Source organism: Triplophysa rosa, linkage group LG18, assembly GCF_024868665.1.
Source record: "Triplophysa rosa linkage group LG18, Trosa_1v2, whole genome shotgun sequence".
NCBI lineage: Eukaryota > Metazoa > Chordata > Actinopteri > Cypriniformes > Nemacheilidae > Triplophysa > Triplophysa rosa.
In genome coordinates, this window is record NC_079907.1 from 459,384 (window position 1) to 486,201 (window position 26,818).

Sequence of the window (26,818 nt, forward strand, 5' to 3'; positions counted from 1 at the left end):
CGTGTCATTACGGCAAGATTCAGTGCAAACCTCTGAGAAACAGAACGTTCACCCCAAAAATCACTTACTTCACTCACCGTCATGACGTCACAACCCACAGACTGACACATCTGCTGTAAAACATGAAGGAACACGCATGAATCTTTCCGTCCAGTGTTGCTTCAGAGTGACTGTCGAGATCTCATATATAAATCTCACAGATGTGAAATGATCATGAAGACTGCGGAGAGACAACACAACGGAGTCTTTTACAAACATAACACTGAGCTTTATTGCTTCATTTTTTAAACATAACACTGAATGATAATGAGTTCATTACACACACACACACACACGTACAGATGTGTGTGTTTCTCAGCTGTGCACAAAGAGCACAAACACAAGTGCTTCATGTTACAGGTGCAATAATAATAATATAATACTGTTTATACAAATAGACAAAATACAATATCAAACAGCTTGCATATAGAGCTCACAGGCTCAGTTATGGCCTTGTATTCCATTTGTGGCTTTTGGATTCAACAGTTCAGATTATTTGTACCGCTAGAACACAAATAGCAGCAAAGGCACAATATATAAACACTATATAGAGAGAGAGAGAGAGAGAAGTGCAATAAAAGCATCAGAGGTGTCTTTGGCATATTCATGAAGACAGACAGCACACCATAAATGAATGAATATTCTTACTGTCTCAACAGTTGTGTGTGTTTTGCGTTTACATTTTGTGTGTCTGCTTCTTCTACAAACAGCAAAGACAATGACGGAACAAACTGTGCAAATATAGTCAAGAATAAAACATTCTGCAGATAAAACAAAAATCTTCATTCTGGTGATTGTCTTTTAAAGGGCTCATCGGATGAACGTTTTCAACAAGTTGGCATGATTTATTAGGGTCTTCGTGATATGTCTGTAACATATTTAGCTTAATTACACTCAATGGGTCAGAGCCGATACCCTTGTGGTTAGTGCTCCGGCAAATGGTGCTGTTGCACTCCGGGTGACCCGAGTTCCAGTCCCGGCTCGTGGTGCTTTCCCAATCCCACCCCCTCTTTCTCACCCACTTAATTTCCTGTCCTCTCAATGTTACTGTGCAAATAAAGGCAAAAACGCCAAAAAAAATAAAATAAAAATAAACACTCAATGGTTGTGTAAACAACCTCCTTTATGCTCACAGCAACTCGTTTTGGTGTATGTCTCTTTAAATGCAAATGAGTTACTGTGGACCCCACCCCTCTTCCGTCAGAGTCGACACAACGCACATGTAGTGTTTCCCAATGCTGGTCCTCGGGTAACACCTCCCAGAATCTTTTAGATTCAACCTGATTCAACTCGTCAGCTTGTTGGCGTGTTACTTAGGGAGACATTTCAAACATTCTGGGAGGTGTGCCCCGATGACCAGGGTTGGGAAACACTGGTTTAGTGCATGCCATGGCCACGCAGTGGGTGTAAACATGCAGATTATTGGGCAGTAACATCATAATAAGAACCCCTTCTTATGTCACAAGGGGAGTGAAATCTGAGCGGCTGGATTTCTCACATGCTACCAAAACAAAGTTATTTGGTTCTGATTTTTCATGTTTTCCGACCCGATTATAGCACTTAAAGACAGAAAAATTTGGATTTTCATCCGATGGGCCCTTTAAGTATTGTTTTTATGTTTTTAAAGGAATGCAAATGTCATATTTTGGATGTTTTAATACTTTCACAGCTCACGATTTAAAGTAAACCACAACTAATTTATTGCTCGGTTGGTTCTTTCAGAAAGTGTAAACTTGGCTTTTGCAGGGGCTGCGGTGCATCTGTTTGCCTGACCAATGGTAGACCATCCATCAAAAGAATCTGTATTAAAAACTACAGTCACAGTGATGCACAAATATAACACATGTTAAAACACACAATTTAGCCAAAAGACTTAAATTGACAACTCCTATTATCGTTATGGCCATGTCCTGTTCAAATAATATACATTTGTAAGAGATGAATTTGTTGATTTTGTTTAGGTGCGTTAATCAAATCTAAGCTATCCATTGATGCTTTTAAATCTTCATGATTGACTTTCATCATAGGTGCTTTACTGTAACTGTAGTTTTTGCTTTTAGAAACCTGTCTGTTTATTTTTTAAAGGGATACTTCTCCCAAAAATGAAACTTCTGTCATGGTTTAATCACCTTCCAAACACGTTTAAATGTCTTTGTTTTGCTGAACACACAGGAAGACATTTGGAAGAATGTTAGATCACACCCACCATTTACTGCCATAGTAGGGAAAATAAATAATATAGTCAATAGGGGGTGAGATTTGACAATCTTCCAGGTATGTTTCTGTGTGTTCGGCAGAACAAAGACGTTTTGATACAGGTTTGGAACAATCTAAGGGTGATTAAATGATGACAGAATTTTCACTTTTGTGTGAAGTTGCCCTTTAACAGACATTTAGCCACAAAAACATTTGACTAGAACTAAAGCATTTCATGTGATGTCAGAGGAATGTCAGCGAAATGTCTTTTAGTTCACGCGAGAGAAACTTTTCTTCAGATCCTAAGAACAGAGTCCTGCTCAGATCCTGCGTTAAACGTAACACATTTGTAATATTTGTGTTTGTCAGGGCCCTTAAGAACGTCTGGAGTGAACCGCTGGAAAGTGTGAGGAAATGTTGGCCTGGACGCACACACGGGCCTTTTATGAAACGAGTCGTACACAAAGATTTCAATAAAATAAACTTCACAAACACATAAAGTAGATCATGTGTCGTCATGGCGATTTTTATAATAATCTACACACCTGTATCTCACCTTCAACATAACTGTGAATATAATCAACCGATAGCAGATTATGAGAACACTTGGGTTTTATAATACATGACAGTAGCCGCTATAAAACATTTGAGCGTGTCTCAACGCGTCAACGCTCGAGACGCCTCAAGACCCAAACTCAAAACTCACAGTGAGATGTCATCCATGGCCGAAGACGTGGATAATTCTGGATGAAGGACACGTATAATGTTCTGGGTTTTAAAGGCAGATGTTGATTTGTTTGGCTAACTCTCTCTCCAGGTCTGAAATGAGAGTATCGAAGTCCTTCAGACTCAGTCGACACGTGAAGGGAGCGTCAAAATCCAACGCAAAATCATCCACGAACAAACCGTCAGGGGACACCCACACGTCCGTCTTCTTCGTCTCTTCAATGTCGTCATCATCGCTCTCGCTGCCGGCAACCTCGTCGTAATCTGCCTCATCGTTAGACAGGAAATCCCGCCCGCACACGCTCCAATCGCCGGCGTAACGGTTACAGGGTGGGCTTTCCAGACGGCCACGCCCCCTGCGGGACACCACCACCGCGTCCTGTGCTGACGGAAGGTCGGCGCGCAGCTGTACACGTTGAGCCCACCGCAGTGAGGATTTCTGGGATGCGAGGGGAGCTTGGTCGGAATCCTCCGTCACTCTTCCTTTGGGTACTGTGGAGACAAGCACAGAAAACACACGCATGCTGAACATCTTTTGGCTGATGCCGCGTACAAATCCATTAGACATGCGTGTCGTGACTTCTGGAAACAATAAAGCTCTGGTCACATGACTCGTGTAAACATGACCCGATACCCTGAGGTTTATGATGCAACGTGACTCCAAATGTTAAAGGTCAGCCGATGATTACTGGACAGTCTGCATGATGTCACAATGTGGGCGGTGCCATTTAAACTGACTGAATGACAGACACTCACCGGGCCAGAGCTTCAGAAGGTAATGCAATGCCTCGATGTGCCGTTTGAAGTCCACGGCGCTAGCGATGTCTTCACTGTGAGCAAAGCCCCGCCCTCCTCGAGTGACCCCGGGCCCTGAGCCGGGAGCCGTTAGCCCGGCCTGCCAACACTCCTGTGAGGGGGTCAGAAGAACCGGCCCGAAACACACCGCCAGATTCTGACAGGTCATTCGGTTGGAGTCACTGAAGGACGCCACGAGACTCAGATGATCCAACAGGAAGGACAGAGTCGCCTTCAGGAGGAACAACACAACAAACATCAATCATGTGAACACACACACGGTCACAAACACACACAACAACAACAACATGATTGCTTTTACATCAATTGATAAACTCTTCCTCGAAGGACCAGGAAGATGTGTGATGTGAAACAGAGCAACAGGACACTCAAACATGGCCAGAGAATCAGATTCAGATTTTTCTAAAAGAAGAAGAAAGGATGAGAAGAGAGAGAGTAGAAATAGATGAGAGCAGCAGGAGCAGATGGTTCTCACTCTCTATTAGTTTGATTTGGAACGTGATGGAAACCCTCAGGCTACTGGTGCTGTTCCTCACATGAGACAACAAACCACACATTTAAAACACACACACACACACACACACACACACACACACACATGTCTGGTTTATTATCTCCGTGGGGACAGTCCATAGGCGTAATGTTTTTATACTGTACAAACTGTATATTCTATCCCCTATCCCTAACCCTATCCCTAAACCTAAAGATCATAGAACACTTTTTGCATTTTTAGATTTGAAAAAAATATTGTTCTGTACAATTTATTAGCTGTTTTGCCCATGAGGACCTCAATTTTGGTCCCCACAGTGACACGAGTCCCCATGTGTTGGTGTGTATTCAGGTTTAGGTCCCCACCGGGATATACAAACATGAACATATACACAAATAAACACACATACACACAAACAAACACACGCACGCTTCCTCTCACCCAAATACTTTTAGTTCTCTTACATAAAATCACATCCTCTCACTGCTTCTGCTGTCCAAGACGAGACACACACTCACATCTGGCAGATTCATGAACACACACACACACAGTGATCATTACCCTCTCTGGTTCAGGCAGACACTGAAGGAGTGAGATTGTGTTGTCTGATCTGTGTGTGTCGCTGTCACTCTTGCAGGCCGGACGAGCCATCATGTCCTCCAGAACAACTTCATACAGAGTCCTGGTGATGAGAGCTGACGGCAGCTCACGCAGATAATCCTTCAAAATCCCTGAACACAACAGCACACAACATCACTACACAGCACAGTTTCCCATCTCTGTACCGTGGTATTGCAGATGTGGTTTTGTGTTTAGCATCGCTGTGGTTGAAGCTCAACACTGATGTGTAACAGTAGATGTGTGTTTAACATGTTTTACACGTGTGTGTGTGTGGTTGACTGACCGGTAATAACATTGACATCGGGATAGAGCTCTTCATTTAACACGACCACAGCACTGTCCCTCTCAAAGGCATCACGCAGTTCCTTCTTCACTGCTGCTGAACCGCACAGACGATACAAGCCCACAACCTACACACACACACACACACACACACACACACATTAAGAAGACTGCTGGAAAACAAAGCCTGTATGTTTGAGCGATGTGTGACGTGTCTCACCCTCAGACCTCTGCGCTCAATCTCACACACGCACTTCTGAATGATGAGAGGAACTTGGAGAGCAGACGTCTCCTTCTCCACCAGCTGTTTCAGCTCCACCCCAAACACGGACGGAGGAGGAAGATCACTGAGACGAGGAAACGGACTCACAAAGTGCTCCAACAGAGTCAACTTCACATAGAGCAAACCTCGCGGTTCCAACCTCACACACAACTGCTGACAGCGAGAGGCTGACGGAGACACCAGAGAGAGACGAGAGAGGTCATTTTGTTGATCAATAACAATCTACGGTGGCACAACAGCATACATTGTCCAATAAGATGCGAGACGTCTCACCTTTGAAGAGGGGGGGTATGGCCACAGCACCCACGCAGCACACCCGGTTTCGGGCGGGTGCGGAGGGTCCATTGTCAGCGCCGGCCGGTGTCAGAATGACCAGTTTGAGCAGTCGTGCTCTCTCCAGCTCCAGGTTAAAGGTGTGATTGAGCGGCAGCCGCGGCCCTTGACAGGTGAGCAGTGACGTCCGAGCTCGGGTCACACCGTCCACCTGAATGGCACAGAACACTTCTTTAGTAGCGTCGCTCTGCGGGGAACGCCGCAGCTCCTCGATGCCCAGCAGATGCACCGTGAGCAGACCGGAGAGACGCTGGGCACAGCGCGGCTGATCCGTCAGAGAGTACAGGCGGAACGAATCCGTGTCTGTGACGGCGGGTGACTCCTGAACTCCGCCGTGTGGCGGTGATGTGGCGGGCTGACCCGACCCCTGCTTCGGCAGCAGTTCAGGCGAGTCTCCGTCGCTAAGATATCCTCCTTTACTCGCAGAGCGAGCTCGCGAGGAGCGTCGTGTCGGCCGGGCGGGAGCACTGGTGTCCAGATGGTACCGGCTGATGACGTTGGACGATTCTTTGCGTGCGTTTGGGGGCGACGCCTCATCCGTCGCGCCGCTGGCGTTCCCCTGAGCGTGCCGCTGGTTACGGGACGAGCGCAGGCTAAGCTTTCGTCTCAGCTCGGGAAGTTTGCGCATCTTCATAGAGAGCCGCCGCACTGTTCCTGGAGACTTGATCCTGTCAATCACACTCATGCCACTCCCACTCGGCCCTGCGGGACTGTCCGGAGTCCCTCGGCTAGCAGAGCTAACACATTCTGACACGACAGCATCTGCACCAACACAAACCGAGACACGTTAGAGAACAAGTAGTGTCCAAATTTTTTTTTTGAAACGTAAAGTGTGATCGTACCTGAGCTGGTCTCCGGTTCGACGTCTCCAGCAAGACTCAAACCTCTCGCGCATCTCTCCGTCTCTCTCTTTCTCCACGGGTCTCCGTACTTCTCCACATCGTCCTCTTCAGGAATGGGGTTGTACCAAATGTTGGAGTCTCCGTGCGCTCCCTGACGCCACTCGGTGAGGCTGGTTTGAAGGGGTTCGTCTGACGTCTGGGGTTTTCCTGTGGACAGAACCCACGCTCGGCTGCTGCTGTCCAGATGCTGGAGGTAAGCGCCCTGTCCGGAGATCTTCACTGCAGCGGGAGAGACGCACACATCTGTAGAGAGAGGGCTTAACTCCGGCACACCTGCATCAACAGACTCGTACGGTGTCCCGGAGAATCCCAACTCCACATCATTCTGCTTGGAGCCGTCTTCACTCAAAGTCCTCTGACCCCAGTCCTGCGGCCTGTACACTAACCCAGGAGGCGCCGGCTCTCGGCACGCGGAGGAAAGTTTGGCCCAGTTCTGTATTTTGGAGACGGTGATGTGAGAGCGTCTGGTACACTCCTCCGTCGGCTCTGTCTCTACAGGGCCTGCGCTGGACGTTGACGATGAAGAACTCTGGATGAGATCCACCTTCCCCGTCACTTCTGAGAAGAACAAAAACAGCTGTTATTACCACAGCAGCACTTCAGGCCTTATTTGGAGTTGAAATATTCGGTGGGATTGAAGATCGCTGGAAACTTGCAGTTTGATTTGAGAGAATGCCTCCCTACCACAACATTTCTGATACGAGTTTCCAGTGACGGAGAGAGTGTGACTGGAACGACAAGAAAAAACAGACGGCTGAAGATGTTCATCTCATCTGGCACATCTGGAAGTTTCTCTAAAATCTCTCTCTCTTGAAATGATGAACGTGGCTCATGACACACAGGATCTGATCCAGAAGCAGTGAAGAACTGCAGCTCAACACATCGTCTGTGATAACATCCATGACCTCTGAAAGACCTGAATAAAAACATCAATCAATCCGTCTCTTCTTTACTCGGTACAGCTCGGGAATGTGTCGTTCGTTTGTAAAAACCAAACTCTTAAACATAGAACATAGAACTTACTGTGACAAACCTCTGAACTCTTAAAGGGGTCATATGGCGTGAACACATGTTGTTCTGTGTCTTTGGTGTGTTATAAGTCGCTCATGCGTGTATAAGACGTGTAAAACTGCAGAAATGAAAGTGAGGGAACAAAAGAGTCATTCTATGTAAAAGCGAATGCTCACCAGACCTGCCTGAAACACCTCGTGTAGCCACACCCCCACAAATCTACATCAGTTGGTGGTCTGATTTGACTAAGACCGCCCAAATGTAGACGCAAGTAAGGTGGGCGTACCTGTCAGTACAATTGAAGAGGAACCTGATGTTCCAAATATGGTCAGAGGCGTTACATTTCCCTCACACGCTTGCAGTATTCCACCAATCACTACACACTGGTGAACTGACCAATCACAGCACACCTCGCTTTTCAGAACCATGAGCTTTGTTAAACATCTGAGAGGCGGAGCAAAGAGGAGATACAAACATGCGCGGTGTGTGGAAAATACAGCGTTTATCAACCTTAAATCCTGTAGACACATTACATTACATCTAAAACAAACCATAATATTCCTTTTAGCCGTGTCATGTGACCCCTTTAAACATAGAACTTACTGTGACAAACCTCAGAAGTCTCAAAGTTTCCTTTGGATTGGTGTGGCTGATATGAAACATGTGGACAGTTTAACTATCACTCCATCATGAAAGAGAACATTTTACACACACACACACACACACACACGCACACACACACGCACACACACACACACACACACACACACACACACACACACACACACGCACAGGCTTTGGTTGACTATCCCCGTTGGGACAGTCCATAGGCGTAATGTTTTTATACTGTACAAACTGTATATTCTATCCCCTATCCCTAACCCTATCCCTAAACCTAAAGATCATAGAACACTTTTTGCATTTTTAGATTTGAAAAAAATATTGTTCTGTACAATTTATTAGCTTTTGTGCCCATGAGGACCTCAATTTTGGTCCCCACAGTGACACGAGTCCCCATGTGTTGGTGTGTATTCAGGTTTAGGTCCCCACCGGGATATACAAACATGAACACACACACGCACACACGCACGCGCACACGCACACACACACGCACACACACACACAGACAGACTCTCTCGGAGCAGGAAGTCTTACAGTGTGTTAAGTGGACCAGCAGACAACTTCCTGTTTTGATTAAATAGCCAAAAGAGAGAGACATATACTGTAGATTAGGAGAGAGAGAGAGAGAGATGGAGAAACAGAGGGAAAAAAGAGACTTTACTCTAAAAAAATATTTTTTTTCATTTACATCTTTTATTTTTATAATCATTTTTATCTTCACCTAGAAAATTACTTCAATGTACTAGTATGTTTTTTGTTTTGTTTTTATGTCAATTGCTTTGGCAAGACTGTAACTACAAACAATCACAACAAAAAAGACACAAAGAATGTAAGATGGAAAAACGATAAGAGAAAAAAAAAAGAGAGGAGACTCAGACACGATCAAAGAGAGATTTCAGTGAGACGTCAGTGAGAAACACACAGCTGCTGTAGAGGATTTCAATGAGCGCTCTGTGTTCAGCTGGACACACACACGCACGCACGCACACGCACACACACACACACACTTAACCCCATTCACTATTCATTACAGCAGCACCCTAAAACACACGCTTATGTGTAACACACGCTGGACTCGACCCTCACCTCTGACACTCGCTCAACACCACACTCTCTCTCTCTCTGTGTGTGTGTGTGTCCCAGGTTTCAACATCACATTGATGAAGTGTTCTCACACTGTTTAGTTTATAGGAAGAGAAACTATAAACCCAGCAAGAGTAAAAATAGCATCATTTTCTGGAGCTGCTCACACTCATAAGTCCAGATACAGTTGCTCATTCAACTTTATGAAGGAAAACAGACACAGACACACGCACACGCACGCACACACACGCGCACATGTTGGGTTTCCATGTTTTATGGGGACATTCCATAGACACAATGGTTTTTATACTGTACAAACTGTATCTCATATTCCCTCCCCCTAACCCTAACAATCACACACAACTGTCTGCTCTTTTACATTTTCACAAAAGTTCATTCTGTATGATTTATAAGCTTGTTTCCTCATGGGGACCAAAACATGTCCCCACAAGGACAAGGGTTTTGGATATTGCCATCTATGTGGGGACATTATGTTCCAATTTTTATTGCATGGCAAGAAATAGAAAGGTTTCCTTGTGTTGTGTGTGTGTGTTTGTTTATTTGTCATGTTTGACAGTTTAGTGGATAATGAGGGGAAAAGTTTCCTGAGCATTTTCACAGTGTAACGGTTAAAGAGTTTTTCCCAGAATGCCGATCTCATCCCCCCGCCTCGGGCCGCCCACATCTCTGCAGCTCATAATCTGAGACTTCCTGTTTCTGTACGTGCCCTCATCTGCCTATAAAAACAACACATCCAAACTATTAATAATCAGCAAAGACAAAAAATGATGGGAATATTCTGTGTTCTACGTCCCAAAAACACTGCTGCGAGTTATCTAACAGAGATACAACAACAGCCAAAACAAACAACCACCAGCAACACACACGAACACACACACAAACACACACACACACACACACACACACGCACACACACACACACGCACACACACACACACACACGGTCCTGTGAGAGAGGAAGATCATGTCTCTCTCTGCCGATGAAGATCTTTCCTGTGAGATCTCTGACTGTCACACATCACACCGAGAGGAAACTCGCTCATAAACAACAACAGAAACAGACTTTACACACACACACACAACACAAACATTCATGATAGAAGCTAAAAATAATATAATGTACAGCTGCATTTTTATTCACCTCTCGTCCAAAACTAATATTCTCATCATTTATTCGCTCTCATGTCACGTCAACTCTGCGTGAGTTTCTTTCATCTTCAGAACACAACAGAAGATATTTTGAAGAATGTCGATACTCAAACAACACTGAACTCCACTGACTTCCATTGTATGAACACAAAACCACCGAGACATTTCTCAAAATATCTCCTTTTGTGTTCCACTGAAGAAAGACTCGCATACAGATTTACAACCACACGAAAGAGAACAAATGATGCCAGAATCGTTTTTCAGGTCAACTGTTCCTTTAAAGCCCTTTAATACTCTAATAACAAACTCTGCTCATTCGTTGAGCTGTTATTCTGGAAATCTCTTGATTTTTGTGTCACATTTTTGAGTGTGATCTCTGTGTGGAATGTGTTCCGTCTGTACAGAACGTCTGCAGATGGAACGTTGTCTGATTATAGCATTAAACTGTCACTCCACATGACAGATCAGACGGAGTACAATGAACCAAATCTGTTTTTCAATAAGCTTCCAACTGCAGATGCACACATTTGACACATTCCCTCTCAGTGCGTGTTTATTCAAGATTGAGATATATAATTATGGCTCAGTGACCAACTAAAGTTATCCTCTGACCTCTCTATTCAGTAGAATGTTTGGGCAGAATTTCACTCGCGTTACTCAGTAATCCCACTACAGTATAATATCATATTATACAGGTGCTTTACCGTGGTATAATCACAGCACTAGAGCTGCGTGTCTTCATGTTTATGAGCATCTGTTCAGACTGAATGTGTCCGGTGATCACACTTCCGGGAAGAGGAAGATTCCGAATATAAATAAATACTTCTTCAGTAGGAAAAGCTGGAGGATGTATCATATACCACAAACACTAGGACACTAAATCATATCTAAAGACCTGGGCCCGTATTCATGAAAAATCCTAGTGACAAAATTCTTAATAAGAAAATTCTTAGAAATGTGGGCATTTGCCCTTAAAATGACAGAAAAGATTCCAGTAAAGAAAAAAGAAATTCATAAAGCATCTTAACCCTTAAAAGAGCTCTTAAGGTCCAAAAGTTTAGGAGTAGCGAGGAGGACTTTTAAGAGACTTAAGAGTTTCTTTAGCAGCAGAGAAAATGGACGAAACACGAAAAGTGAGAAGAAATGTGTTGCGATGCATGACAATTTCCATATTACTTTAAAGGTTTATCTGATTTTTTATTTTTATTGTTTTTTGTGTGTGTTCAACTTTTGTTTTTCTGGGTATTGGTGTTCTTGAACAGCTGCTTTGATGCAATGCAAATTGTTAAAGCGCTATATAAATTGAATGACAGCGAGTTAATAAGACACAACACATTACATTCTTAGAAGTTTTAAAGGGGTGATATGACACGGCTAAAAGGAATATTATGGTTTGTTTTAGATGTAATGTAATGTGTCTACAGGATTTAAGGTTGATAAACGCTGTATTTTCCACACACCGCGCATGTTTGTATCTCCTCTTTGCTCCGCCTCTCAGATGTTTAACAAAGCTCATGGTTCTGAAAAGCGAGGTGTGCTGTGATTGGTCAGTTCACCAGTGTGTAGTGATTGGTGGAATACTGCAAGCGTGTGAGGGAAATGTAACGCCTCTGACCATATTTGGAACATCAGGTTCCTCTTCAATTGTACTGACAGGTACGCCCACCTTACTTGCGTCTACATTTGGGCGGTCTTAGTCAAATCAGACCACCAACTGATGTAGATTTGTGGGGGTGTGGCTACACGAGGTGTTTCAGGCAGGTCTGGTGAGCATTCGCTTTTACATAGAATGACTCTTTTGTTCCCACACTTTCATTTCTGCAGTTTTACACGTCTCATACACGCATGAGCGACTTATAACACACCAAAGACACAGAACAACATGTGTTCACGCCATATGACCCCTTTAAGAATACGGGCCCAGAAGAATATAAAGATGTTTGAGCTGACACATGAGAAACATGGCCGTATGTTGGGTACAGAAACACACGACATGTAGATTAATGGAGCAGATGAAGTAAGACGGTGCGTCTGGACGAGAGACTGAAGCTCACTGTTCAACTCTATAGAGCTCTTCTGTTCAACAGTTTACACCTCAAATGTTGTCACACTTCACATTCTCAACCACCGACCGAACACACTGAGAGCTGCTCTAAACTCTCCATTAACACACAAAAACATGATGTGTGCGTGTGTGTTTATCATCTGAGAACATGCCCTTCTTCAGTAGAACTGAGAAACATCAGGACGTGAGCTCACATACGGTCGGACGAAAACACCAACGTAGAGGTTTTCCTATAAACTACCACAAACTATGGTTACCATAGTTAAACTCATTTTCATAAAGGTGCACAGTTCAACAGGCCTGGAGACGAGTCAAAGATCAAGAAAAACAGATCGAGATGTGAAACAGACTGAGGTTTATGTTTTGGACTGTCATGTGGTCCACAGATGCACAGTAATAAAGGACTCTATTGACCCAGACTGTTAAACACACACACACACACACACACACAACATGAGTTTACTGTGAGGCTGAACGGCTCCTCTGGGAAACAGCGATCCGGCTCTCAACAGCCGTGAATTTACAGCTGGCATCTGTATTCCCAGACCGAGGGTTCACATTCCTGCTCCGCATTTCTCATTTCTCTCTCGGACTCCGGCTTCAGTTCTGCTCCATCATTCTCGCAGGCTCTGTCCCAAAAACGAATGAGCCGCCTACAGAGACGACATCTTAAGACATCATGGGTGTACTCCTTCCAACACAAACACTGCTCCATACGTATGGCAGCACATTTATGATGCCCTAAGGAGATGCATAACAAGATAAAGATGGGTTTCTTCCAATCTCATAGTAAAATTGAGTACCTATACAGTAGTATTGCATTCGTCACATCATCGAAGAGTCTTCAGTTTGATCACATTTATAAAAGAGAGATACAGCTGTAGGATTATTTCTGGAGAAACACGATCTGCTGCAGGCGTACAGTGACCGGAACTACAGCACGAGCACACAACACATCATCCGTCGCATGAATCCCTTCGTGTTTTGTACATTATGCACGTACATGCCGACTGCCCAAAAACACAGACACATGACTCCGTTTGACTTACCGCGTGCAGTTCATGTCCGGCATCTTTTAGCACTGGGACCAGTTTCAAACCGTTATATCCAGCGTTTATATAACATCCATCACTGAAATGGCGTGAACAAACAGACACACCTCAACTTCTCTCACTATGGCAAGAGTAACGAGCTGCAGATGCAGGCCCACAGCAACCGCGTACGTTAAAAGCTAAAGGTAAGATAAGATAAATTAATTTTAGCGATATTTCTAGAGTTTCGTACCATCACTTTGAAAACTTGCTTATGTCAATCAATGAAACTCAATTGTGTATCGAGTCACTGCCTGTGTAGAGCACTTCAGATGAGTCACTAATGAGGGATCATCTGAGTTAGGATGCTCAGTGTTTAACACACAGTCGGTTATTGTCTGCCTGTCTCTTATCAAATCATTCTGATGTCATTCTTTACATAGTGCTGTAGTGACTGTATAGCAGCATTACAACACACAGCCTGCAAGCCAACAATAAACTCTTCACAAACACACACACACACTAACAGCACAGTGTGAACACAACACAGCCACAAACTACTTTCCCTATTTTAGACATACAGAGAGAGAGAGAGAGAGAGAGAGAGAGAGAGAGAGAGAGAGAGAAGAACATTGCGTCATTGCTAAACATCTCATTACTCTAAAAGATAAAGCACGACGGCATTGACAAAAAAAACTGAAATCATTCATGAGCATTGTATATGATTATGATTTGTTGTTTTTGGAGAGAGTAAAAAGAGATCAACAAAACCACAGTGAAAATCTGATAATCATGTGATTTTCTGAACAGAAACTCTCAAAACAATCTTTACAAAGACAACACGTAAAAGCAACACAAAACTGAATGTCATGTGTGTTATGGACTAAACATGAGCAAACAAGACAGAGTATTATTTCAAACCTCCTTCTCTGTAAATCATGTGAGACGGCACTGCTGATCATTTATTTAGATTTATATGAAGAAAATCATGTTTGTTTGCAGACTGTGTGGGAGTAAAAGTTCCCATGAGAACCCTACTATATATAATATTTATAAAAACTATATAATATCTTAGTATTCCACGGTATTATTATTTACACCGTACTGCAAGTGACAAAACACAACAACATGTAGAGATGTGCTCTTACATCCCATCACCTCACGATCTCTATCTGTCAGACAAACACTCATCTGCTGTTACATCACAATAAAAAACTCTTGAAGACTGAGCTCGGTGTCAGATATACAGTAACACACAGAATATAAATATATAGCAATCAATCAAACATACACTAGTCTAGCAGTCAAAAGGCTTGGACACATTTGACTGATGTTTCTGAAGGCGTCTGCTGTAATGTTAAAGGGAAAGGATCTGTGAGCACACTTACATGTCATGATGAAGTTGAAACAAGAGAGTGGATACAGACGCATAATACTGTGAGAGACGCACACAGATTGATCACAGTTACATTGATTTGTATTCATTATCATTGCATTGATAGGTGTGTGTCCAAACTCCAGACTAACTTCATCTCTGACACTGCGAAACTTTCGATCCCCAAAACGCACAAACTTTCTTCATATTAAACTCTTTCAAAAACTATACATGAGATAACGGTGCACTGGCGCATGTTTCAGAGTGGTAATACAATCTTCGTCATTTCATTACAGAACAGAGAATAAAGCGACAATGATGAAATAAACAGTTGTGAAGTCTCACCGGTGAGTTTGGGGTCGGTTTTGCGGCGGAATCGGTCTTTTCCTCTCAGTTTGGAGAAAGTTCGTTTGAGCAGCGGCTCCGCCATCACGAAACGCCCGGAGTCCGCGCGAGACGCGAGCACAAATCAAGAGGAGAGCGGAGCGAGTGCACGCGCTTCCACGCGTGGAGATCCGCGAGCGTCTGCGCTCATGATGCCAAACACAGGAAACACATTCCACACATTCCAGGGCTGAGTGTTTTTACCATAGATATCAAAACTAGATGCCGCTTTAGCATCTGTTTCTAGGGGCCGTAGGTCGTCCGCCATATTGGAACAGAGCGAGCCGGTCTGTGTTGCCAAGTGTGCGGCTTTCCAGTGGAATTGGGTTACTTTGTAACTTTTGCTCCGGTTTGTTTTATCCACAGGTTAGGAGTGGAAGGATTTTGTTATTTATCTGTCAATCTTAAGATGAATTTGTTATGAATGTTAAGTTCTGTTATTTGGACTAGAGACGTTAGGCTCGTGATGAAGGAATTTGGTTCACAGATCTGGCAACCCTGCCAAGCCGGTCCGTTAACGCTCAAGAGCAAGCTGACTGATTGAAAACATATTTGTTGTCGTGTAAACTCAAACATTACATTTCAAACAACGAAAATGTATCCAATTTTTCGGGAATTAAAAGTTTTCTGCATTCTGGCAAACTAAGTGACGTCAGTGACCGTTCCAAGATGGCGGCCGCGTCTATGTGCCAGGGGAGCTTGAGTGCGGCATCTAGTTTTGATGTCTATGGTTTTCACACGCTATTACGGTACCGTGGAATCATGGGAAATGTAGTTTACACGAGCACAGCGCTACTGACAGACCGACAGTTATTCTCTGTGAGAGAGAGGCAGAATATCTGAAAACAGTTTTATACACAATTTATACACATTTTGTATAGTTTATACACAAATACGCCAGTCACAAACTCTTCAATAGCCCTTTTATTATTCTATCTTTCGTTTGCTGTAGATTTGAATGTAGCCATTCAACAAAGCAGCATTTCAAAGTTATTTTCTCACACTCATCACAATTTATTTTGCACTTATACTTTCTAAATGTATAAAGTGATGCTTTTATACTCTTTAACGTATATTTGTGTAAACATATGTACATGTCTGTGCTTAGCCAATGTAAAGACTCTTTTTTAACATGCCAGTAAACCTATTAGAATCTTGAATATCAGATAGATAGAGATATATTAATATGTTTATTATTAACTTTTTTAATTATTACAAAAGTTGATATTAAGAAAAACATTTGACCTTTTTTATGTGCAAAACAGTCCCAAATGCAATACATGTTATTCAACCTATTATGTTCCACTGCCGCCATCTGCCGGTAAAGTACAGACTTAAAACACATTGTACATTTATTCACTTATTATATTTAACCTATTTTTCAAGCAATACTTTAAAAACATAATCTGACTTGAGTGTACTGCAGAAAAGGGGGAAATCAATCGTCACAAAACAGAATATTACGTAAAAAAATACTATTTAAATATTACAAAATAAACAAAGTAAATAATCATTCATGAAAAATCAAATAGAAGTAGTCGAAAATACTACTAAAAACTTTCAAAAGTCGTTTTTTTCGTCCACATGAGTTCAGAGTTTACACACTTTCAACTCGAATGATGAATTAAAATCCACCTGACAGGTGAGCGCTCTCTGCACATCAGTGGCAGAGCAAACAAAACACGGTTTACAAAACTTCATAAGTCAGTTATAAAGAAAAGTTAAACGCGATTAGTAAAGTAACGAATGACACTCATGAGTGTGACAGGACCCGGAACTGCGCCTTATCAGTTCTGTCAGAAACACTTTCTGCAGCGCGTCATTCGGGTCTGTCGTTATCGGTTTACACGAGTGTGTCCGACTCTGAACTCTTTATTAAGTGAAAAAATCTGATTGAGATATCGATGATCGGTGTTCTCGCGCTCTCCGGCGCGGTGCTCGTGTGCGTGCTCGCGGCGCGTCTCGCCTTCAAACGACGCGCGTTGCGATGCTTCAATCAGCCGCCGCAAAGAAACTGGATTCTGGGACACATGGGACTAGTGAGTTTACCTGTTTTACCTCGTTATACTATAATATATATATTGAGACTATAAATTATTTTATGTGATCATCTGCTATTGATACGAAGTCATTTGTTATCGGATGTCTGTGTCATTTTATTTTTATTGAATAGTTACATTATTATATGGTGGCTTTGTGTTCTGCGGGTGTATTTTAAGGCGTGTGGTGTATTTTGAAAGTCTAAAATGCTTTGAGTTGGTTGTTTTAAAGTTTGTAAAGGGTTTATACAGGAAGGTGTTTTACATCAGCTCCTGCTGTCATCACAGGATATTGTGCAAAAATATGTTTTCAAAGTCAAGTGTAACAGGACTCGAGGAAGCATGTTTTCAAAGATAACTTCCTTAAAAAGAGTGAAAACAGAAAGAGAAATGTTGCAGTGCTGCACAGTTACTGAAGCGTTTGTGTCTTTACACGTTTGACAGTCAAAGCAGAGAAACCGGTTTAAATGTGACACACTGCCCTCTACATACTGTACACTACACGACAGCTGTAACGACTCAATACTTCACCTGAGGTCTTTATTTATTTATGTTGCACTGACAGATTTAAAAGTCATAACAGAAGTGCCCGTCAGCCTGGATTCATTTATTCTGTGAGCAAAATAGACACCAGAAAACCACGGCTTTGTTCACACTAGCATAACTCTATTATACTTAGTCTTGTTAAATATGCATACTGGGCAGAGTTTGTACATTTTCTTTACGCATAAAGTACCCAAGTGACCTAATTGGCAAATTATTGAGTGACTAACAGAGCACCATGAGTCTGACTCACAGACTCACAGACTGACTTTAGACTCAATCAGACTGAATCACAATACACAGACTGAATCATAAACCACACTGATTCAGAATAGTTGGGTTACTTAAGAGGGCTAAAAGGGTACATACTGTCCAATCCATATTGACGTGACCATGTAAAGTAAAACCTTTTTAATTGCGAGTGGCAACTTACGTTTGAGGTGCATATCCACACCTGTACTGGAGTGTGGGCCAGAGATTTGCCATTTGATGTATAACAAACGCATCTTAAAAGTTATGAGAGACAGGTTGCATTAACACCTTATTGCATCAGTAATGCTATAACCTTACCTAGTATGGGTTTTCTCCGCATTTGCAAATTTGCAATGCCTTCACAAAGGAGACGTCGGGCAGCTGCTCGAAGAACACGCCATAGGAGAACACGGGTGATTTGATTGTCAAGAAATATACTTCCAAATTAAGATTACCCCATAAATGCACTGCTAGGCCATCCCTACACTTGCGCACAATATTATTAATAAATGCTGACCAATACTTAATTATTCTTTTGTCTGTATTCTGCCTAATGATGGACGTCTCTTATGTAGATAGGCTACACCATGTTGCACTTATATGCATTCTATTGTATTTGCATACAGTTGTCTAATTTTTATGTGCAAAGTATTTTAAAATGTACGTTCTCCAAATGTAAATGAGTTATTAGCTACTTCACACAACGCTCCCGACCGCGGTCTCCTCACCTGTTCTTTTCTTTCCTTGTCCATGAAACCACACAATTTTTACATGTTTTTTTTTTTTCGTTTGGAAAAATAAACAATTTAATAATAGTCATGAAATGGTTTAAGACTTATTTGTTTTTTGTAATTATTCGTTTATGGAAAGTGATGTATTAGAAAGTTGAATTGCGCCAAAGTGTCCGTTAAAACTACCTGATTAAAATGATTAAGAAGGCGAATATTCCCCCTTTCATGTACCATTTAGCTGTTTTATCTGCGAGTTAAAAAAAAAACATTTAAGCAATGTTTTATATAATATTTATATAATATGTATTTTATAAATACATATAAAACAAATGTAAATGAACTGCTGAAAATATAAAACACTGTCAATTTTACAACAAAACAAGGTCAATTTTAATGTTACATTAGATTTACAATACTTAACAACATGTTTAATTGTACATGAAAGTCGGCTGAGACTGTTTTGCGGGCTGTGCGTGGTATTCTGTCCCGTCCCGTGGGCTCATGGGATAGAGAAGTATGCCAAGTATCCGTCGCTGAGTACTTCTGGGCGTAACCGGTAGGCCATCCGGGAAATTCTCACCTACTCTTTTATGAATACTGACGATTTGGACGTACTCGTTCACGTACTGTTTTCTCCTACTACATAGTAGGTGAGTATAGGAGTATTCGGATGCAACATTACTATACGCACGTCCGAATCTTGCGAGAAATAGTCCACCACACAGATTTTTCTCAGATACTGTTTTATTAATACTGACGGACATACTATACGTTCGCCTACTGCTTTATGCCTACTATATAGCATGGAAGTATGAAATTTCGAACGCAGCTATGGATTGAATCAGACTGAATCATCCCAAACCACTGAATCAAATGAATCACAATAAACCACTGAATCAGACTAAATGACAATAAACCACTGAATCAGACTAAATCACACTGGATTAGACTAAACCACACTAAACCACACTGAATCAAAATAAATGACTGAATCAGACTGAATCATCCCAAACCGCTGAATCAAATGAATCACAATAAACCACTGAATCAGACTGAATCACACTGGATTAGACTAAACCACACTAAACCACACTGAATCAGAATAAATGACTGAATCAGACTGAATCATCCCAAACCGCTGAATCAAATGAATCACAATAAACCACTGAATCAGACTAAATCACAACTGGATCAGACTGAAGCAGAATAAATGTCTGAATCACACCGAACTGCAGTGAAATCATTTTTAAACATATTGAAAATAGTAAAAAAGGATTCTTTTATGCCACACATCATGGACGAGTGTCTGACAGAGGCAGTGTAATGTCTTTATCAGTCAAGTCAATTCTCTCTCATGTGGTAGGAGATCAAATCTGAAGTGCAGAACAGAGACAGAGATAAACACGTTGAGTGTTAAAGCCACAGCTGCTATATTGATAACGTGTTCAATGTCCGCGGATGTTTGCTGAAGATGATTTACTGATCTCAGTCAGACTGTGTGTGTGTGTGTTTCAGATGGGTAATAATGAAGAGGGTTTACAGGCCGTGGATGAAATAATCCGGCGGTATGTTCATTCATGTGCCTGGTATCTCGGTCCGTTCTACAATATGGTTCGTCTTTTCCATCCAGACTATGTGAAATCTCTCCTGACGGCCTCTGGTGAGAACCACATACATGACATGAATAAAACAGGTCACACATGTACTCATTTCTGTAGCTGATCACAAGTCACAGTAACACAAGAAGTATTTACAAAGTGCAAACTATCACACATTGAGAATATCGTGTGGTGAAGAGAGTGAGAAACTGTGTGCAAATGATCATCTGTTGTTGTTTTTTACTAACAAAGACTTTTCATTATTCTGACAGCTTCCATTACATTCAAAGACAGGATCTTTTACGGCTTTATGAAACCCTGGCTGGGTATGTGACATCCACACAAACACATGTTTATACGTACACTTGTGTCCACATACCGTGTGTCGGATTGAAATCCCAGCGCACAGAAATGAGTGTGCTTCACAGTACGTACTCCTGTATGAAGTGTGTCCGTCACCTTCTGTGTATTACAGGGAACTGTCTTCTGCTGCAGAACGGTCAGGAATGGTCTCGCCATCGTCGACTTCTGACTTCAGCTTTCCATTTCGACATCCTCAAAAAATATGTGCTTATATTCAATCAGTCATCCAACAAAATGCACGTACGTCAAACACACACATGCGTGTGACACTGTTATACTGGCACAGACATTTCAGGGCTGTAGATCTGCAAAGATAACCCACAGTGTAGACAGACGGCTTAGGGTCAGACCGCTGCTTGTGTCACAACAATGTCTGGTTTATTATCCCCGTGGGGACAGTCCATAGGCGTAATGTTTTTATACTGTACAAACTGTATATTCTATCCCCTATCCCTAACCCTATCCCTAAACCTAAAGATCATAGAACACTTTTTGCATTTTTAGATTTGTAAAAAATATTGTTCTGTACAATTTATTAGCTTTTTTGCCCATAAGGACCTCAATTTTGGTCCCCACGGTGACACGAGTCCCCATGTGTTGGTGTGTATTCAGGTTTAGGTCCCTGCCGGGATATACAAACATGAACACACACACACACATGCACGCAGACACACACACACACACACACTCACAAACATGCACGCGCACACTCTCTCTCTCTCTCTCTCACACACACACACACACGCATTCTGTTTTAAATTCAATTTAGCATACATAGAATTATAGAAACAGTAATATGATAAAAATATTGTAGTGTCTATTTACACCGAGTACAAATAGCCCACCTTGTTGGCAGAGACTATCTGCACTAGCTTCGCCCACCAATATGTGATTGGAATAGAGAAAGTGTAAGATTGACGCCATTTCAAACAGTGACTCGACTCATAAAGTGTAAAGTCTGTATAGTGTGGCATGGGAGACCGGTGTTCTAATCCCTCTGAAAACCTTTTTTATTACTTTACAGATCATAAAGGCATTTCTTTTCAATAAAATTGATTTAAGACTTAAAATTCATTTTTATTCATAAACTTTAGGCTTATGGTAAGGTTAGGGGTAGGTGTAGGCCCAGGGCTTTAATATCTCAATAAGTTGCCATCATTTTAATAATTTTTATAAATATAATGATTTACTGTCTGTTATTATTGCATAATGCTTAATGCACAACACTACTGAGGTGCAAATAGTAACGTTATCTGCCACTATTTATAAGTAAAAAACATCTAACTACTATTTCTACTTAATCCAAAGAAAATAGGCCCTACAGCTATTTTTGGTTAGTGTAAATATCATATCGCTAAGAAATGCTGCTATTTTCACTTAGTGCAAATAGCCGCTGCCTAAAAATATATTGTATTATGGAACACAGCTGCCGAGTCGAGAAACGCTTGCATCACATGTCGAACATTCAGAATTTCTTTCGGCAGTGTTTGAGTTGAAACATGAGCAGGACGTCTTTCATAAGGTTTATTTGTAAGATGTAAGCAGTGTTGGGTGTAACTAGTTACTAAGTAATTAGTTACTGTAATTTAATTATTTTCCCCTTGAAAAAGTAAAGTAAGGGATTACTCTTATTTTTTCTGTAATTTAATTAGTTACTTATTAAACTAAATACTTTGTGTAATATGTGTGTGTGCAGAAGAGGAATTTACATCAAAATTCAAAGTCTAACTTTAAAATCCGTGCTTTAATGTATAATTCTCACATTTGTAATTCATAATAATACTTTGTCGTTTTATATGATTTATTTGAATGAATTAAAAGAGCCGTTTCATGTCTATCCTTGAATCACTTAACTCATCGAGGTTGATGTAGGATATAGAAAGTAATTAGTAATAAGTAACGAAATACTTCTTGGAGAGAGTAACTTGTACAGTAATCTAATTACGTTATCGAATATGTAATTAGTAACTAGTAATTAATTCCTTTTTCAGAGTAACTCAACACTGGATGTAAGATGAAACATTAAGTGAAGTCGTTTGATGTGTTTGTTTCTGAAGTTGTCATTGTCTGGTGCGATTCAGGATAAATGGCGTCATCTGCTGGCGGCGGGGCAGAATGATCTGGACATGTTTGAGCACATGAGCTCATTGACTCTGGACAGTTTGCTGAAATGCACCTTCAGCTGCGACAGTCAGTGTCCGGGGTGAGTGTCCGCGTTCACCGTTCACACACACACACGGATAGAAAACACAGGTGTCTCACCTCCGTCTGTCTCACCGTCTCCCAGAAAGCCCCGTGAATACATCGCAGCCATTTTGCAGCTGTCCACACTGGTGGTTCAGAGACAACATTATCTCCCTCACCACTGGGACTGGCTGTACTGGCGCTCTGAACAGGGCCGGAGGTTTCGCAAGGCTTGTGACATCGTGCACGGCTTCACCGCTGACATCGTGAGAGAGCGACGACTCCAACTCGACCAGCAGGGAAGTGCAAAGAGCCGCTCTGCAAACCAGGAACACACGGGAGGATACAAGAAAAAAGACACCGATCTTATCGATTTACTGCTGTTGTCGAAAGTAAGTCACAGGTTTGATGATGCACGTGCTGTAGAAGCCTTCAGCCAATCACATTTAGTCACACAAATAAATGTCACACACAGGATGAGAACGGCGAGGGACTCGCCAACGAGGAGATTCAGGCACACGCGGACATGTTCATGTTTGCGGGTGAGTTCAGATCTTGCGTGTGTTCACTCGTGTTCACATGACGGCGGGTAACTGTGACCTCTGTCTGGACTCAGGTCACGACACCACGGCCAGCGCCCTCTCCTGGATCTTCTACAATCTGTCCATGCATCAGGACTATCAGGACCGCTGTCGTGCGGAAGTCACATCACTGCTGCAGGACAGAGAGACGGACGACATCACCTGGTCAGACACACGCATACAGTACATGATGACATCGCCTCACTGAAGCGCTTCAACAGTTCGAATTGTGGTGTGTTGATGGATGCTTGTTTTTGATTGGCTGTAGGGATGACCTCAGACAGCTTACATTCACCACCATGTGCATCAAGGAGAGTTTGAGGCTTCACCCGCCCGTTCTGGCTCTGACCCGATACTTCTCGCAGGACATGAAGACTCCAGGCGACCTTGTCATTCCACAGGGTATCACTTCACTGATGTCACGTCAAATCCAGAGATGTCTAGATAAGAAGCTGTAAAACAAGCATGGAAAGAATATTTAAGACGGATGCTAATCGTGTTTTTTTCCTGTAGGAAGTTTGTGCTTGATCAGTATTTACGGTATTCATCGCAATCCTGTTATCTGGAGCGATCCAGAGGTAAGACTCACTCTCATCGACACTGAAACAAATGAGAACATTAGGAATGATGTCTGCCGTCTCTCCCTCTTCAGGTGTTTGACCCCATGCGCTTTGATCCACAGAGGCCAAAGGAAAGGTCACCTCATGCTTTTATACCGTTCTCTGCAGGACCCAGGTACCGTTCACACTATAATACACACAAGCTCATGTCGGAGGGAGATGAGTGACAGTTCATCTGTAGCCAGGTTTCCATTACAGGTTTGCGCAAAATGTAAGCGATGTTTTCTAAATGTCGATTAAAACAATATCGCGGAATGACTGCGTTTCCATTAAAGGGGTGATATGACACGGCTAAAAGGAATATTATGGTTTGTTTTAGATGTAATGTAATGTGTCTACAGGATTTAAGGTTGATAAACGCTGTATTTTCCACACACCGCGCATGTTTGTATCTCCTCTTTGCTCCGCCTCTCAGATGTTTAACAAAGCTCATGGCTCTGAAAAGCGAGGTGTGCTGTGATTGGCCAGTTCACCAGTGTGTAGTGATTGGTGGAATACTGCAAGCGTGTGAGGGAAATGTAACGCCTCTGACCATATTTGGAACATCAGGTTCCTCTTCAATTGTACTGACAGGTACACCCACCTTACTTGAGTATACATTTGGGCGGTCTAAGTCAAATCAGACCACCAACTGAAGTAGATTTGTGGGGGTGTGGCTACACGAGGTGTTTCAGGCAGGTCTGGTGAGCATTCGCTTTTACATAGAATGACTCTTTTGTTCCCACACTTTCATTTCTGCAGTTTTACACGTCTCATACACGCATGAGCGACTTATAACACACCAAAGACACAGAACAACACGTGTTCACGCCATATGACCCCTTTAAATGATGTTATGCGATTAAAGTTTATTTTGATTCTTCTGGCGATAAGTCATTCTTCTTCTTCTTTGTACGTTTTATGACAGGTTGCAAAGAAACTTTAGTGCATATAGTGCCACCTACTGTGATGAAAGAGTGAAGAGAAATGTCTATAATTCCTGATATATGTTCATATGACCTCACTGTTCCTAATAAATCACTCGCTCGTTTTCCTCCATTTGAGCTGTCATATAAGATATTACTTCATGTGGATTCCTTACATCCTATCTTTCCCAATGTTCTGACAAAAAGGGTTTCCATTGCAGTTTTGCGAAATATGCCTTTGTCGTATTGCCTGAAAAAAACACCTCATGCGAGCGTGAGAACTTTTTTGCGAGACATGGGAGATTTTTCGAAATTGACCTGTTTGCATTGGGCGTATTTTTAATGCGCTATTTAAATGGGTAATGGAAGCCTGGCTATTGTTTGACTCACCAATCAGATCCTTCTACTGTTTCTCTTCTGTGTATGTCTGCTAGGAACTGCATCGGTCAGAACTTTGCTATGGCAGAAATAAAGGTGGTGGTCGCTCAGACGCTGTCAAGGTTCAGAATTCTGCCCGGACCCAAACCGGTGCGCCGTCTCTACAACCTGGTCATGAGAGCAGAAGGAGGAATGATTTTAAACTTTCAACCTCTCGCGCTGTCTCAGGATCAGTAACTTCCAAAAAAAACTGTGAACATGGGGAGCGCCCTTATACATTTTCACTGTGATTTATATAAATGTAGTTTTTTTATAAATGGCATGTTAATTTAAACACACAAAAATATAATATTTGCTTGCTTGTTGATTAATAAATATGTGTGCAAATGTTCATGGAAATAAAATATTTCACACAGTATGCCACTGATAACACTAATATATCTGCACGTGTGACACACACTCAACATGTGAAGTCCAGGAACTGTAGATGAGAGATGAGCGACGTCTGGTGTTCACAGCTCGTGCAATAAACACAAGCAGAAAACACACGACACGAGATATTATAAACATTTACAAGAAAAACCTTCACATTAGTTTCAATAATATTACAGCAAGCGCAGAAAGACAAAAACACTTTTGCTTTAGGCAAACTCCCTCACATCTGTCACTAACATACAAGAATATTCAATAACCCATGAGTTGATTAGACCCTTGATTAGATTTGATTCAAGGACTGACATGAAACGGCTTATTTAATTCATTCAAATAAATAATAAATAACTACATAAATTATTTTTATTAACTGACCATAGTATACAAATGTGAGAAGGATACATTTTTAAGTTAGCTTTATAATTTTGATGTCAATTCCACTATTGAATATATTCCACAGTATTTAGTTCAATACATCAGAAGTAGTAATTAAATTACAGAAAAATAAGAGTAATCCCTTACTTCACGTTTTCAAGGGGAAAAGTAATTAAATTACAGTAACTCCTTACTTAGTAACTAGTTACACCAAACACTGCAGGAGCAAGAACAGAGAGGAGCACAGCGTCAAGATGACTCTACCGACACCTTCCAGACATGATGAGAAAATGAGGAAGATCAAGAAAAGATCCTCCATAAGAGAGCAAGAGGGAGTGATCTCAGAGAGGGAGAAAGAAAGAAAGAAAGAAAGAAAGAAAGAAAGAAAG

The 26,818-nt window shown here is 41.9% G+C and overlaps 2 protein-coding genes across 2 annotated transcripts; one reads left to right on the forward strand and one right to left on the reverse strand.

Annotated features, from left to right (window-relative positions):
* Positions 1–246: 246 nt before the first annotated feature.
* On the reverse strand, positions 247–15,637 carry LOC130568980 (rho GTPase-activating protein SYDE1). The gene is made up of 8 exons (XM_057358285.1): positions 15,390–15,637; positions 6,629–7,246; positions 5,727–6,548; positions 5,391–5,620; positions 5,172–5,298; positions 4,829–4,998; positions 3,718–3,988; positions 247–3,453 (listed from the first exon to the last, which is right to left on the reverse strand). The coding sequence occupies exons 1-8, from the start codon at positions 15,472–15,474 to the stop codon at positions 3,011–3,013; spliced, it is 2,766 nt and encodes a 921-aa protein (XP_057214268.1). The 5' UTR covers positions 15,475–15,637; the 3' UTR covers positions 247–3,010.
* Positions 15,638–17,202: 1,565 nt separating this feature from the next.
* On the forward strand, positions 17,203–26,040 carry LOC130569332 (cytochrome P450 4F3). Its single transcript, XM_057358919.1, has 12 exons — positions 17,203–17,467; positions 20,509–20,653; positions 20,864–20,917; positions 21,067–21,194; positions 23,036–23,157; positions 23,242–23,530; positions 23,614–23,680; positions 23,755–23,884; positions 23,988–24,121; positions 24,233–24,297; positions 24,372–24,454; positions 25,679–26,040. Exons 1-12 carry the CDS (start codon positions 17,333–17,335, stop codon positions 25,857–25,859), a joined length of 1,533 nt encoding a protein of 510 aa, XP_057214902.1. The 5' UTR covers positions 17,203–17,332; the 3' UTR covers positions 25,860–26,040.
* The last annotated feature ends 778 nt before the right edge of the window (positions 26,041–26,818 follow it).